At 52.1% G+C, this 15,786-nt stretch overlaps 1 protein-coding gene across 8 annotated transcripts in view; it reads right to left on the bottom strand.

Annotated features, from left to right (window-relative positions):
- Positions 1–3,301: 3,301 nt before the first annotated feature.
- COL5A3 (collagen type V alpha 3 chain) overlaps positions 3,302–15,786 on the bottom strand; it is a 36,934-nt gene continuing 24,449 nt past the window's right edge. For 6 of the 8 annotated variants that reach the window (XM_078055867.1, XM_078055869.1, XM_036119642.2 and 3 more), the window contains 22 exons: positions 15,091–15,198; positions 14,963–15,016; positions 14,705–14,758; positions 14,537–14,590; positions 14,348–14,401; positions 13,697–13,804; positions 13,012–13,065; positions 12,789–12,842; positions 12,431–12,484; positions 12,191–12,244; positions 11,913–12,020; positions 11,688–11,741; positions 10,969–11,022; positions 10,672–10,779; positions 10,344–10,397; positions 10,228–10,263; positions 9,740–9,793; positions 8,924–9,140; positions 8,730–8,842; positions 6,321–6,389; positions 4,367–4,606; positions 3,302–4,279 (listed from right to left, as the gene is read on the bottom strand). In XM_078055867.1, coding sequence (XP_077911993.1) covers positions 4,133–4,279; positions 4,367–4,606; positions 6,321–6,389; positions 8,730–8,842; positions 8,924–9,140; positions 9,740–9,793; positions 10,228–10,263; positions 10,344–10,397; positions 10,672–10,779; positions 10,969–11,022; positions 11,688–11,741; positions 11,913–12,020; positions 12,191–12,244; positions 12,431–12,484; positions 12,789–12,842; positions 13,012–13,065; positions 13,697–13,804; positions 14,348–14,401; positions 14,537–14,590; positions 14,705–14,758; positions 14,963–15,016; positions 15,091–15,198 — 1,902 coding nt within the window. In that variant the 3' untranslated portion in view covers positions 3,302–4,132. The other 2 variants (XM_078055872.1, XR_013441522.1) reach the window with 2 other exon arrangements.

Here is a 15,786-nt window from a genome sequence, read left to right as displayed (position 1 = left end):
CACCTTTCTGTTACTGTTCCCTTACCTGCAAAATGGGGATAATAACGGAACCTTCCTCAAAGGTTGTAATAAAGAATACATTAATTCATTCAGGGAAAACATTTGATGAACAGGACCTGGCATGTAGATGCTCAATCAGTGGTCATTGTTATTAATAGTGTTAGTTGAACTAATCATGGACTGTGTGGGTACGATGATTTGGTCTACAAGAAATGTTCTTCATAAGAAAGTGAGATAAATTTGATCTAAGTGTAGACAGTCTTAGAGGAAGGGAATGAGGAGGGTAGGCAAGAAGAGGAGTCAGGGAGGGAAAGATGGCAGAGGGCAGCAGAATCGTGGGAAATCCAGACTGGGGCAGGGGGAGCACACCACCAGTGACAAATTTATAATGGTGAGGACTTTTTTTTTTTAAGATTTTATTTATTTATTTGACAGAGAGAGACACAGTGAGAGAGGGAACACAAGCAGGGGGGAGTGGGAGAGGGAGAGGCAGGCTTCCCGCCGAGCAGGGAGCCCGATGCAGGGCTCGATCCCAGGACCCCGGGATCATGACCTGAGCCGAAGGCAGACGCTTAGCCAACTGAGCCACCCAGGCGCCCCATGGTGAGGACTTTTAAGGATAAGGATATTCAACATTAAATTCCAATCTGTTGATGTTGCTGCAGTGGGACCTCCTGGTTTGCACACATGCTTACATGCTGACCTTCAGTGAAAACTGGATTTGTTCACTGTATTAGTCAGGATAATTAATAATAGCTGCTGTAACAAGCAACCCTTAAACATCTCAAGGGCTTAATGCAATCAAGTTGTTTGATGGAAGTCTCCTTGTAGCATTCCTCCAAGCAGTAGCTCAGAGAAGTTGGCCCCTTTCTAGTTCCATATGAGACACTCCCGTCTTACTTACAGATGTGATCTCCAAGGTCATCACAGACTGAAAGAGCTCAGAAGATCAAGCAGGAGGTTTTGTGGTTACCCACATCCCACTGGCCAAGACCCAGGCGCATGCCCCAACCTAACCGCAAGGGAAGCTGGGAAATGTGTTCTCAATTAGGAGTGCTCAGGGAGAGGAAAACAACACATAGCATTGGTGTTACCATATGTGTTGAGTTAAGAATGTCTGGAAGAGGAACTAAATGGGAAGCAGGCCTGGGTGTACATTTGGATTGATAGAACAGTGTGAAAAAATCAGCAAAAGCAACAAATCAGCAGAAGAGGTAACCAGGGGAAACACCATCCCCTCAAGAGTAATCATCGGTATTTTAGAGTTTCTGGATTCTTCACTGTGTGGGGGATACTTCCTCAAATTTCACATGGCTTTTCCTCTCATCCTTCAGGTCTCTCTGCTCAAATATTACCTCTTCAGTGAGATCTCTCCTGACCACCTGCTTTCAAATATCCACCACTCCATCACTCTGTATCTTGTTTGATTTTCCTAAAATCACACTACATAGCTATATGTTTGTCTATTCTCTATCTCCCTCAGGAGTAAGGTCCTGTAAGGAGTAAGAAAGACCACATCTTTCTTCTACCCTAGCATTTGGAACAGTGTGTGGCACTGAGTAAACCATCAAGAGAATGAAACAAGTGAATGAAAAATAAATGCATCAATCAATTCGAGCCCAACATTCTTCATAGAGTTAGGACCCAGTAATGTTTATTGAATGCATGAGGAACCCAGGACAAGAATTCAGATGGCCTTATGGGACCTGGTGGCAGAGGTAGTAGGGTAAGCCCTGGCTTTTGGGGAGACAATCCACCCCAACCTGAAACCTATAACTACGCAAGCCCACCTGACCCAACTCAACTCACACCAGCCCTCCATCACTCCTAACTCAACTCCATTCGGCAATGTCCATCAACTGATGAATGGATAAACAAAATGTGATATATCCAGACAATGGAATATGATTCAACAATAAACAGGAATGAAGTACTGATACACGCTGCAACATGAACCTTGATCCATTATGCTAAATGAGAGCAGACAGATCCAAAGGACCACATATTATTTGATTCTATTTTATGAAATGTCCAGAATAGGCAAATCCATAGAGACAGAAAGATTAGTGGTTGCCTACCACTGAGAGGTTTGGGGAAATGGAAAGTGACAGCTAATGGATATGGGTTTTCGTTTTGAGGTGATGAAATGTTCTAAAATTGATTGTGGTGATGTTGCACAAGTCTGTGTATACTGAAAACCATTTAATTGTATACTTTAAATGGGTGAATTATATGGTAAGTGAATTACATCTCAATAAATCTATTTAAAAGAAAACCTCAACCCACCATCTAACCCCCAACTCAAGCTACCTCAAACCCAACTCTCATCTTAACTGGTGCCATCTTGACTTACCAAACTGCCAATCCCCACTCCCCATTCACAGCAACCCCTACTTACCTCTACTCCGTTCATCCTACTTCCCAAATCAACCCTCATTCATGTCAATCCAACAACTAATTCCAAACCCTGACCTCAATCCACTGATTGCCCAACCTCCAACTCAGCGGATCCCATCATTAATCCACAACCTTAAACTCATTCAACTCACTCAAACCAACCTCTAGACTCATCTTCAATCCATTTTCAACATAACTCACCCAATACCTACCCCCAATATCCAGCTCACCTCAAGGCTCCACTTCTAACTCAATTCTCTCTACCCCCAACTCATCTTCTGAACTGCCACCCACAAGTTTCACCTCTAGTCATTTTATCTCAAACCCAAACCACATCCCATGTTACCTCTTGATCCATTCCCTCACCCTCAGCTCAGCCAGTGACTCCAGGACTAATCAAGGTCAACACGGAGACCTAGCTATTCTCTCTCCCTCTTCTTCTCCCTCCCTCCCTCCCCTCCTCTTTCTTTTTCAAAGTTTGAGGTCTTCCTAATAGGTTCACAATTTTTTCCAGCTTTATTGACATAGAATTGACATATGATATTGTGTAAGTCTAAGACATACAACCTGTTGATTTGATACACTTGTATATTGCAAAATGATTATTACTATAGCATTAGCTAACACCTGCATCACATCACATAATTACCATTTCTTTTTTTATGGCAAAAACATTTAAGATCTCTCTTAGAGATCTGGCGATTTTCAACTTTTCTTCTAGGGGCCTGAATTGGTAAACAGACCCAACGTCTTCAGTGAGTACCATTAGAACTGGATGCCCCCACCTCCCAAAGCCACCTCTACCAAAAGACACAATTAAGATGGGTGGGGGCAGATACCTCAGGTGAGACAAGAGCCTGACCTTAAGAAAGATATAGCCAGCACTAGATGAAAGACACAGGAACACAGTTCACTGGTTTATTCTCAGACTTGAGATGCCAAATATGCCCTATGGCCCTGGAGGAGTGGGGATCATGCTAGAATCTCTCTCATCATATCCCAGCCTTCCCTAAGGAGGAAGCAGATTAAATATACAACAGAGGGGATTTTCCCTTTTAATCCAGACCCAGGTATAAATAGGGCAGCACCATTAGGATCCTGATTCACCCCCACCATCTTGGCCCCCATCCCACCTGGCATGGCAAGGTGCGTTTGGGGAGATATGGGTGGGGGGCAGTATTCAGAGCTGGGCTGAGGCAGCAGAAGGAACACACAGCTCAGTCCAGGGAAGTCCCACTTCCCTCTGTAGTCTGACTTCAGTTCCTTCACTGTGAACCCACCTGAAAATAGGAATGAGTGAAGGGGTCCCAGCCTGGGATCAGGAGACATCCAGTGCTTAACTATTGGAAAGGGTAGCACCACAGGGTGTTGAGAGCACTGCCCAGGGAGTGGGGGGGCAGGTGTGGGGGGGGGCATTCATCAGCTCTGAGTTAGAAGTTCATTGCATGGGGCATCAGGGGTGGGGAGTTGAGGGTTGGGTGGGCATAGAGGGGAGAAAGAGCCAGACTACAGTTATGTCAGCTTCGGTGCAGTGAGGAGGAAGCCGGGCTCTTGGGCCAGGGGTGTGCAGCCCCCCAGCCCCCCGGAATGGAGAAAGAATATTGCTTGACCGTGAGGAGCAGACTCTCCCCTGGCTCCACAGGCACAGGATACGATAAATATGATGGCTTCAAAGCCTCAGCACCAAAAGTGCCCCATCGGGGGCTCCCTCATTGTCCCTCCCACCCCGAGACTCTCAGCTGCTAAAGCAGACAGGGCCCAGTTCAAACCCAAACTTCTGGTTCGTCTGGCCGAAGTCAGCAGCCGCCACGTCCCACAGAGGCAGGAAGCCCACCCGGGAAGAGCTCAGCTCCAAGAGGGTCTTCGTCTGTCCCTTCCGGAGCTGACCACGGGAAGACAGAATGATGAGTTAGTAGGAGGGCAGCCAAGGCCCCTCCCCACCCTGTCCAGCCCCTGCCCCTCCCCTTACCCGGCAGCCATCATAGGGGACAGTGATGGTGGCTGCTGCCGTCTGGTTGAAAGACAGCTCCTCCCCGTTGGCTCCCAGGAAGCGGAGGGAGCGGCTGTGGTCGCCTGCAGCTTCGTCCAGCCAGGCGGCAGAGTTCTGGCAGGAATAGGTGAAGCTCTGGTGGGCCGTGGCGCTCAGCAACTTTAGGAAGGTCATCTGGACCACACTCACCGGGGACCCATCAGCGTCCACGTAGGAGAACTGGGGGTGGGACAAAGCAGGAGGTGAGGGTGCCCCAGTCACCCCTACTCTTTCTGAGGAACCTACCTCCCAGGCTCTCCATCCTGCCACCTCTGCCTCGTCCCCTTCTTTGGGTGGCCCCACCAGCCATCCAGCCCCCATGGTTCCCTTGAGAGGCCCTAGGCACACGTGGCCACTGAGCACTTGAAATGCACCCAATGAGGTGGAAACTGCTTCAAATGTTAATTGTTTGATTTAAAATTATTTAATTATTTTGTTTTACTTTATTTAATTCATAACTAATAATTGAGCCTCAGTCCAGTTATCAGAAAACTTAGGTGTGGGACAACTTGAGTATATGTGAATCTACCTTTTCAACTGCAGATTTTATGAAATCTAAGTATGGATCAAGAACTTCCAATGAAATTTAGTACCCAAATTACAACATGCTATAAATGTAAAATATGCATCAGACTCTGCAGAACTCGGAGGGAAGAAATCTAAAATGCCTCAGTAACCTTTATATTGATATGACACTCTTTTAGATGCACTGGGTCAAATAAAATATATTATTAACATATCATGGGCTTGAGATAACTGGCTGGGTAATACATCCCTTCTGGTTTCCTTTTCTTCTCTGTATCATTTCCACGTTCCCCAACTGATATTTTCTGGAATCACGTCCCAGATAAAGTACTTGCAACCGAGTCTTTGTCAAAGGGTCTGTTTTGGGGGAACCCAAACCAAGATACCCCCACATTATATTATAACTTTGTTTCTTTGGTTATTGTCTGCCTGTTTCCTTGGTTATGTTCCTGGTGGAGTATCAGCTTCATGAAGTCAGGAGCTGGGTTTTATTTGCTGCTACCTTTCCGGTGCTTAGCATATACATGTGTGTTACATAAACAAATCCCAAACTGAACCCAAGTTCCCCCCACCCAACAAGGCTGTTCCTCTTCTCATTTACTATCTCAGAATCCCCCCAGGCACCAGCCCACCAACACTCTCCTCCCCACCCTCCATCTCAGCAATGACTAGGTCCTATTGACTTCCCTCCTAGATGTTCCCAGCCATGCCCTCCTCCCCACCCCCATAGCACCAGCTCCAGCCTAGACTACCTCTTCACTCTCTTGGGCCAACATACCAGTCTCCTCCACCCCATCCTCACCAGTCCCAGAGGCACTTTTCTAACAGAGAGATTAGATTTGGGTCCTTCCCTCACTTAAACACATTCCATGGCTCCCTGCTGCTCACAGGTCTTTCTGGGGGAGGTAGGCCTAGCCCTCACCTACCTCCCCCACCTCCTTTCTTACCACACTCCCCTTCACACTTTCTAGAGCAGAGCAAGTGGCTTTCTCTTGAAATTCAGCAGACCCTCTTTTAACTCTGGGCCTTCGTGTATGCTGTTCCCTCTGTCTGCAACACTTTTCCTTGTCCTCCCTAACTTGCTGACCCAGCTCATTGTCCAGGCCTCAGCTGATCTGTGACTGCTACCAGGAAGCCTCTGGTACTTTCAGCACACCTCTGGATTTCCACCATACCCGGCGCCTCCTCCATCACACATCTGATGCTGCCCACCCCCAATCTGCCACCTCCACCAAGCCTGCAATCACCATGAAGGCAGGACTGAGTCTTCCCTGCTCCTGTCACCCCTCAGAGCCCTTCCTCCAACTCCCCCTGCACCAGTTCCCACCAGTTTTCATACTATCCCCCACCTCGGCCTCCGGCAACTCACCTTCTTCCCTCGACGGAATGTGCTATACCAGTTTCCCGGCTTTTCCCTGGACCAGGAGGCCATTTTTACCTGGGGATGGGAGGGGGTAGTCAGCGTAGAAGATGCCCTGGGTGCCAGCGAGGTCTTCCCTGCGTTTACCTCCCCACCCTGAAAGCTGCAGCCTATATGGCCAGGACTCTTGGGCTGTTGTCTGGCCACGGACATGAGCTTGGCTGGTGTGCCGGGCAGCCCAAGGGACTGGGGGTCCCTGCCCTCTGAGGCAGCCCTCAACCAATGACTGATAAGAGTTGGGGGATAAACGCCCGGCTCCCTCTCCTGCCGGTGTCCTGGAAGTCCCCCAGTAGAACTGAGCCTTTAGTGCCCAATGGTGACATTTTAATCTGCATTGGTCACCTCCCCCAGCCCCTCTCACTTCCCTCCTCTGCTCTCCCGGTGCCTCCTGAGATCTCCTCCTAAATCAATGACCTGCCCTCAAATCCTTGTCTCAGGCTCTGTGTCTGGGGAACCCAACCCTGGATCATTCATTCCTCAGTCCCGTCCCCAGCACCTCTGGGCAGGACAAAGGTGAGCTGGTGAGAGCAGCTCAGCCTTCAGGTACCAGCAACCGTTTAGACGTCAAGTCCTACACGACTTGGGAGTCTGAGCTCGTCTAAATTCCCATGGGGGGTGGGGGGGGTTCAGAGCCCTACTAAACCAGGGCTCTGAACGGTCAAAAAATAACAAAAAGCAATAAGAAGGCCATCAGCATGCATTTCTGCAGGCTCTGGGCTGGCTACAGGTCCTACGGCCGTAGAGAGCACAGCACCCCAAGTCCGTGTTTTATCAGCGCTCCTGACATGTGCATCAGCACCTCAACTGTACAACCGTCCTGAGGCAGATACTGTCTTGATCCCCATTTTACAGATGAAAAAACTGAGGTGCCATCTCTATCCCAACCCAGGGTTCTAGAGCTGGCGCTGCTCGCCCGGGGCCCTACGCTGCTGAGCCTGGTGCTTGAGGTGGGAGGCTGAGGCTCAGGGCTCCCTGATAGAGAACCCCAGTGTTCCTGGGGAACCACGTGGTCTCACCTCCCAACCCACAGCCTGAAGGGCAATGAGTCGGTGGGCCTATGAGATAGCAGGTCACGAGGTGGTGGTTAAGGGCTGGGCCTCTGGAGCCAGCCTGCCTTGGGGTGATCCCATCACTTCTCTGGGCCGTAGCTTCTCTCTCTGGGGATGATGGCACCTGTACCCCACACCAGGTGGCTGGACTCAGTGCTAATGCAGCCAAGTGCTTAGAACAGCCTGGCACACATACACCCTATTGAAAGGTTTGCCACCATTTCTACTTTCTTTACTAGATTCTTTTGGTCTATCTTTCCTCATAGAAGGTAAGCTCCATAAAAGCAGAGCTTTGTTTTGTTTTGTTTTTTGATTCTCTGCTGTAGTCCCAGCCCTTCACAGGACTTGGCATACAGCAGGTGCTCAATAAATGTTGGTTGAAGTAGGGACCCGAAAGGCTACGTGCATCCCGATGTTTATAGCAGCAATGTCCACAATAGCCAAACTGTGGAAAGAGCCAAGATGTCCATCGACAGATGAATGGATAAAGAAGATGTGGTATATATACACAATGGAATATTATGCAGCCATCAAAAGGAATGAGATCTTGCCATTTGCAACGACGTGGATGGAACTGGAGGGTATTATGCTGAGCGAAATAAGTCAAACAGAGAAAGACATGTATCATATGACCTCACTGATATGAGGAACTCTTAATCTCAGGAAACAAACTGAGGGTTGCTGGAGTGGGGGGTGGGGTGGGAGGGATGGGGTGACTGGGTGATGGACACTGGGGAGGGTATGGGCTCTGGTAAGCACTGTGAACTGTGCAAGACTGTTGAATCTCAGATCTGTACCTCTGAAACAAATAATGCAATATATGTTAAGAAAGAAAAAAAGAAGAAGAAGAATGTAGCAGGAGGGGAAGAATGAAGGGGGGAAATCGGAAGGGGAGAAGAACCATGAGAGACGATGGACTCTGAAAAACAAACTGAGGGTTCTAGAGGGGAGGGGGTTGGGAGGATGGGTTAGCCTGGTGATGGGTATTGAGGAGGGCACGTTCTGCATGGAGCACTGGGTGTTATGCACAAACAATGAATCATGGAACACTATATCTAAAACTAATGATGTAATGTATGGGGATTAACATAACAATAAAAAATTTAAATATTAAAAAATAAATAAATAAATAAATGTTGGTTGAAGGAAGGGTAAGGTCCCAGACAAAGCCTGGTATGTGCGTTGGGTAGGGAGGGGAGGCGGGATATAGCCTTTGGTGATGGGGGGTTGGGGATGGCTTCCGGAGCCCTGGGGGGTTGGGGATGGCTTCCGGAGCCCCTTCTCTCCCCCACCCCCTCCAGGCACTCACCATCTCAAACTTCTTGTCAGGATAGAGGCAAGTCTCCCCTCCTGCTGTGAAGTTGCAGAAAACCCTGAGCGAGTCCCTCGCGCAGCCCTGGTTGGGGTCAATCCAGTATTCCCCTGCCGCAGAGCCAGGTGGGTGAGTGAGCGGGGGCGGGACCCCACGGGCTTCCTGCCCACCCGGCCAGGGAGGGACCTCACCGTCAGGCAGGTGCGGGTGGTTGCGGTGCAGCTCACTGCACACGAGGCCCGGGCGCTCAGCCGTGCCCGGAGGGCGCTGCATCTGCTCCAGCTCAAAGCCCAGCGAAGTGAGTGAGGCCAGCACCTCCTCCAGGCCACCCTCCGGGGCCTCTAGCGCCCCTGGGCCTGGGAGAGAGCGCCGGTGCCGGTGCAGCCCATGCAGCTCAGCTGGGGAACCCTGAGCAGGGGTGGGGATGGAGGGGAGGAGAGCAGAGACGCAGGAGGAGAGACAGGAAGAGAGACAAGCCAAGATGAGAGAGACATGGGAGGTAGAAAGACACAGGGGGTGGGGAGCGATAAGAAAGGGGAGAGAGAGATACACAAAGGGGCGGGGGAGATGGAGAAGCAGACAGAGACGAGACAGACACACAGGAGGGAGAGACAGAAAGACCCAGAGATGGAGAAAAGCCAAAGTAATAACACAATGAAAGGGAGATCCACAGGTGAGGCAAGGAAAGCAGAGAGAGAGGGAGCGCGCGCAGAAGAGAAACAGACAAAACAAGGGAACAAGTATTTGGAAGAGACAGCAAAAGGCCAGGAGAGATGAAGAGATGGAGAGAGAGATGGTGGGGGAGACAGAGCCAAGCAAGATGAGACCCAGTCAAAGAGCCCCCATGGGTGTCCCCCTAAACCCCCAACACAGCCCAGACCCTCCCGCAGCTTTCAAGTTACCTCCCTCCCCACCTGCACTCCCTGAACACCTGCTGTGTGCCCCACCCAGTTCTGGGCACTGGGGAACCCCCTGGGACACTCCAACATACTCCCTGGGGAACTTACCGGGGGGCCGGGGGGCCCCGGGGGGCCAGTATCGCCACGGGGACCAAAGGATCCCTGTAGGGAGAAGTCACTTGGGAGTGAACTCTGTCTATGGAGACCCCTTCCTGCCAACACACATACACACTCACACACACGCACACGCACACACACAGCCCTGGGCGAAGGACATGCACAGTTTAGCACCAAGGATAAAACGCACATTTTCTTTCCATAGTTTAACATCTCTGAAATCAACATCTTAACATCTTCGGCAAATCATAGTCTCCTTGTCAAAACTGCTCTCGTTCATAGTAGTTTCTAAGATAATGGCGCATCTTACAATTGATGGCATCTCAGATTTGATAAAATACAATGGTAGGTGTTGAATAAATATCCGTTGAACGCATGATTGATTGAAAAAATGAACAATGCAAAGGCACTGAGGTGTGGTGAAGTTGAAGGGGGCGGGAAGCCGGGATGTGGGAGCCCAAGGGACAGCATATACTCACCGGGGACCCCTTGGAGCCTTTCTGTCCCAGAGGACCCTGTGGGGTAGAGACAGGGAGGGCTGGAGTCCCAGCTGGCCCACCACGGTAACCCCACCCCACAAACCCCTCTTACTCACCATCACGCCTGGGGGCCCAGGGTGGCCCAGAGAGCCGATGGGACCGGGGGGACCCTAAAGAAAGGACATCAAGGTCATCATTGGTGGGGTTCACCCCTATGATCCAGGCACATCCCCCAGACAAGCCTCTAGTCCCCTCAAAAGAACAAGCCACAGACACGGCGTCCAACTTGCATATCCCCAGATAGAGCCCCTCATTTTCCCCAGACACAACCCCTATCATTCTAGACCCAGTTCCCAAACATGCAGTCTCCAAATAAGCCCCAGTTCTGCCTCCCCACCCACCCCTTCCTCTGAACACATTCTTCCCACTTGGGATAGAACTCACAGGTTCTCCCTGGGGGCCAGGGGGGCCCTGCACGCCTGGCAATCCCTGATCCCCTTTCTCACCAGCTTCCCCAGGGGGGCCGATGAGGCCAATTAATCCAATGTGGCCCTGGAAGACAAGAGAGGTACATATGGGGAAAGAAATATGGTGGGGGGGGATGCCGGTGGATTTTTCTTCTAGAGCCTTGGGGTAATGAGTGTGGGAGCAGAGGAGACCCCAACCTGCCAGCCCTCTGGCCCGGGAGGGAGGTAAAGGTGGAGGAGATGGAGGGAGAATAATGGAAAGACATATCCTTACCTTTTCCCCCTTGAGGCCAGCATCCCCCTTCAATCCTGGAAGGCCAGAGGGCCCCTGGAACAAGGGTGAGGCTCAGTTAGTGAGTCTCAAACATGAAATCTCAAGGTTCATGTGGGTGATTAGGGGATAGTCAAATAGGAAATTACCCAGATTTCAAGTGGGAACTACCAGGAATGGGGTCATGGGGATGGTCAGGAGAGAGGAGGAATGACAAGGGATAATGAAGGGGTTGGAGCATAGCCAATATGAATGGTCAGTGGTCAGGATCAGTGTGGGGGGCCAGGGTAGACTAGCAAGATAGATGGTCAGTTTGGCCTATCAAGATGGAGTGTCACTGTGGTCAGTATGAACCACCAAGACGGAGGCTCAGTGTAGATGATCAGTGTAGACCACCAAGATGGAGGGTCAGTGTGGTTGGTCAGGGTAGACCATCAAGATGGAGAGTCAGTGTGGTTGGTCAGGGTAGACCATCAAGTTGGAGAGTCAGTGTGGTTGGTCAGGGTAGACCATCAAGATGGAGAGTCAGTGTGGCTGGTCAGTGTAGACCATCAAGATAAGTGGTCAGAATAGATGGTTAGTATAGATGGTCAGGGTAGACTGTCGGATGGATAGTCAGTGAGGGGCCAGCCTGCACCACCAGACCCACAGTCACTAGACGGTCTCTGGACACCCAGTGTGGTTCTCAGTGCCAGGACATGAGGGACAAAGTAGTCTCTTACCAGGGGTCCAGGAGGGCCCATCTGCCCAGGAGGTCCCAGGAGGCCTGGTTCACCCTAGGATGAAGCAGAACATGGCAATGCTGCCCTCAGCCAGAACTCAGTGTGGATGCCCCCACCCCCCGGCCAGGGTCAGCCGCTCCAGATTGGGGTGAAAAAGTATAGGATAGGAGCACACAGAGAGGGCCTGATCCCACCCCACCCCATCCCTGTTCTCACCCCACTCACCACAGGGCCGGGGATCCCTCGAAGACCCTCAGGCCCCACACGTCCGGGGGGCCCTCGAGCCCCCACTGGGCCTGTCATCCCTGGGGGTCCATGAGGACCTGGCTCCCCCTGATAGACCAGGGCAAGGGAAGAGCAGAAAGAGTCAGAGGGAAACTTTCTCCTGACCTCCAAGTCAACAACCATCAGGGAGGAGGAGGGTATTGGGACACCCATTCTGATGGTCCAACTATTGGTCGAGTGTCAGCACAGGGACACTTCCCTGGGTGGGGGGTACTCACCTTGGCCCCTTTCTCCCCTTCTCTGCCTTCTCGACCCATGCGGCCTGAAGGACCCTGAGGAGGGAAAGAGTATGTGGGGGGGAGCTTTGGGGATAAAGGGGGCCTGTTGAGGTGATAGGGGTCTGTGGGGATTAGGGGGACCTGTGGGAGTGAGGGGGGCCTATGGAGGTGAATGGGGGCCTGTGGAGATGGGTGGGGCAAGGATGGAGCCAGGACAGCCAGGAGGCAGGTCTCACTCACCCTCTTGCCAGGAGGCCCAGGGGGGCCAGGTTCCCCAGAAGCCCCAGGTGGACCCTACAGATATATAACAGCAGCAGGATAGTATTAGCTCACATTGGTCAAGCATGACTATATTTCAAGATGCCTCTGATCCAGACAGCCTTCCCCAGACATCATGCCAATACCAGCCATCTCCCACCTCCTCCTTGAAGCCGCTCACATTCATGGTGAAGCCTCAGAGAGGCGAAGCAAGTGCATCTACAGGGGTCCTGGGCACCTCATCCACCTACTCCTCTGACTCCCCCGGTTCACCCCAGTTCACCCACTCACCCACCCAACCCCCCTCTACCAGCACCACATCCTCTGCTCCCCCACTCACCGGTCCCCCGACATCACCAGGGTCTCCCTTCTCTCCTGGGGAGCCATCGATACCCTGTGGGGGGGGCAGGGATCATGGAGGCACTTAAGAATTTGGGGGGGAAAACGGGGGGCAACGTGAAGGTTATTTGTTCCACTGACCTTGCCCAAGTCTGTGGAGGGTGGGGAGATGGGAAAAGAATTAGGAATATGTGGGGGCTTGTAGGGGGGCACCTCACACCCACCGAAACTCCAGGGTCTCCGGGGGGTCCTAGATCTCCTGGGAGCCCAGTGGGGCCCTGGAAGACAAAACGAGGAATAATCACCTCTCTGAATTATCGGGCATTCATTCATTTATTTGACAGATGAACTGCCCCCAAGCACAGCTTGGACTGCTGAGGATATGCTAGTGAACAAAACGCAAAATCCCCACCCTGGGAGAGTGAACATTCTACAGTCTAATGTGTACAGGTCTGAGCTAAGCCCGTGACATGCATCACTTCACTTTGTCCTCCAGGCGACTCCCAGCTCGGGACTCACAGACAGGCCTGACCCTCAGAAAAGGGGTCAGATCCAACTTGAGGTTCCATAGACCCTGAAGCTCCTCACTGCCCTCCCACCCCACCCCAAGCCCCACCACGATGGGGGGAGGGCCTCAACCTCCACCCTAAGGCCAAATCCCACATCAGCCCCAACTCCAGGCATCAATCTCAACGGTTCCAACACTTTCAGAATCTTTCCGTGTGGGAGCAAGTTGCACCCCATACAGTGACATATAACCATCCATTCGTTCAGTATTCAGCCACGTTCTGGGTTGCTCAGGGAATCAGCACATTGGAGGAAGAACCCCTCGATAGAAGTTAGGGAGCAGGTTCAAGTGGACATAAGTGCCCCTCCCCGATCTCTGCCTCCACCTCTCCCAGGACTCACCACATTCCCTTTGGCTCCATCCTCTCCAGGGGGGCCTTTCTTGCCTGGGGGTCCAGCAGCCCCAGATGGGCCTGAGTCCCCCTTTTCACCAATTTCTCCCTTGGGCCCCTTTGCAGAAACAGAGGTCAGAGGTCAGAATAGCCTGGACTCTTCAAAGGGTTAGCATCCCTGGACTCAGGAATCTGGGTGGTCTGGGACTTTCCTGGGGCCAGGGGTCAGAGGAGCTAGACCCTCTGTCAAAGGGTCAGAGGTCAAAGGTTATCTAGGATTTATCAGAGTCAGGGGCCAGGATGGTCCAATTGCTCAGAGATCATGACCAAGGCTGGTCTAGCCCACATGCCACACTGGAGTGAGTTAGGAAAGGGGATCCCTCTGGGAAGTTCATCCCCCACTCCGGGTTCATGGCTTGGATCTGAGCCCTCACCTGCACCCCCAGCCCCACACCCTCCTGTAGGTGTACAACCTGAAGAACTCTATGTAGCAGCCCTATCTGAGACCTTCCAGGACTCTGTCATCAAGATAACTGGGGATACCCATAGGTCCTGAGTCAGTGGCTGACTCAGGCCTGCCCAGAGGTCAGGGTGCCCCAAGATGCCCAGGGGTCAGAGGTTCCCTAAGATGGGTGCAGGGGTATAGGACACAGTCACTCACAGGGATGCCTGGGGTTCCTGGGGGTCCTGGGTCTCCAGCCTCCCCTGGCTCACCCTGCAGGAGGCAAAGTCAGGGTAGGGAGAGGTCTGATAACAAAGGACAGGGAGGAGCTCCCCGGAACAGCCACCCCCAAGCAGGACTGGCTGTGTCTCCCCCACCCTAGGCAGCCCCCTGCCCCCTTTCTCTCACCTTCTCGCCCACAGCACCCGGCTGACCAACTCCCCCAGGCAGCCCTGGAGGGCCCTGGAGAGACAGCAAGGGGTAGAAGTGGGACTGTGGGATCCCAACAGCCCATTTTCGGGAAATGGAGGACCCCACCTCTCAGGCATTCTGCCCCACCCCCCACCGAGTCCTCACCTCTGATCCACTGGGGCCATGGGGACCCCTAGGCCCTGGTGCTCCATGGGGACCCTGTGGGACAGTCAGCATAGCATCCAGTGACCTCATGACTCCCCAAAGGCACCACTAACCACAAACACCATCCTTAATGTTGGTGACCGGCATCACCTTAAAATGACAACGTGCCCTGTGACACCGCCCCCCCAAAACTGATGTAATGGCCACCACCACTCTGCTATCCTCTTCCCCCTCCCACCTTCCCCAGGTTGTCCATACCATGGACCCTACGTCTCCGACCTCCCCTTTCTCTCCAGGAGGACCTGGCAGCCCCTGTGGAAAGAAGAAGAAAGATTGGAGCACAGAGTGCAGGGAAAGAGGCCACACCCCCAAACTCGGACACCCACCTGCAGGCCAGGAGGGCCAATCATCCCCACAAAGCCTCTCACTCCGTCATCTCCTTTCTGCCCAAAGAGGCCTGGTGGTCCCCGGCGTCCCTGAGCCCCATCTGCTCCCTGGGAGAAGGACAGAAGCAGGGCACAGGTAGGGTCTGGGTCAAGGGTTGGAGATAGGCTCAGGGTCAAAGTCAGGACTGAGGTTAACAATTACAGTCAGGGTTGGGATTAAGTTTGGAAAGGGTCAGGGTTGGACTTGGCGTTGGGGGGTGCAGGCTAAGGGTCAAAGTTTGGGAATTAAGTAAAGGGTTGAGTCAAAGTTTTCATATGGGTATTGGGTGGTGAGATGGGCATTGGGTGGTGAGTTGAGGTCAAGGTCATGATGGGGCTGAGATGAAATTTAGGGTTGAGTTTAAGGTTGGGGCCAAGGTCAGATTCAAAGTTTGAGTTCAGGTTTGGGGTCAGCATTGGAGGGTGGGTCAGAGTTGGGGTTAAGGGTAGGATGGGGTCAAGGTTCAGATTTGAAGATAAAGTTTGAGTTGGGACTGAGGTTAAGGTCATGGGTCGGGTTAAGACTGGGACTGTGAGGGCCTTCAGGATTCAGGTTGAGATTGGGATTGAGTCAGATTCTGGGGGGAGTTCCTGTTGGATGTCAGCATGGAGGGGTAGATCAGGATTGGGGTTGAGTTTGGGTCTGGGTCATGGTGG

This window comes from Halichoerus grypus, chromosome 1, assembly GCF_964656455.1.
Source record: "Halichoerus grypus chromosome 1, mHalGry1.hap1.1, whole genome shotgun sequence".
NCBI lineage: Eukaryota > Metazoa > Chordata > Mammalia > Carnivora > Phocidae > Halichoerus > Halichoerus grypus.
The sequence above is the reverse complement of the archived record's forward strand: the minus strand, read 5'-3'. Positions and strand labels throughout refer to the sequence as shown.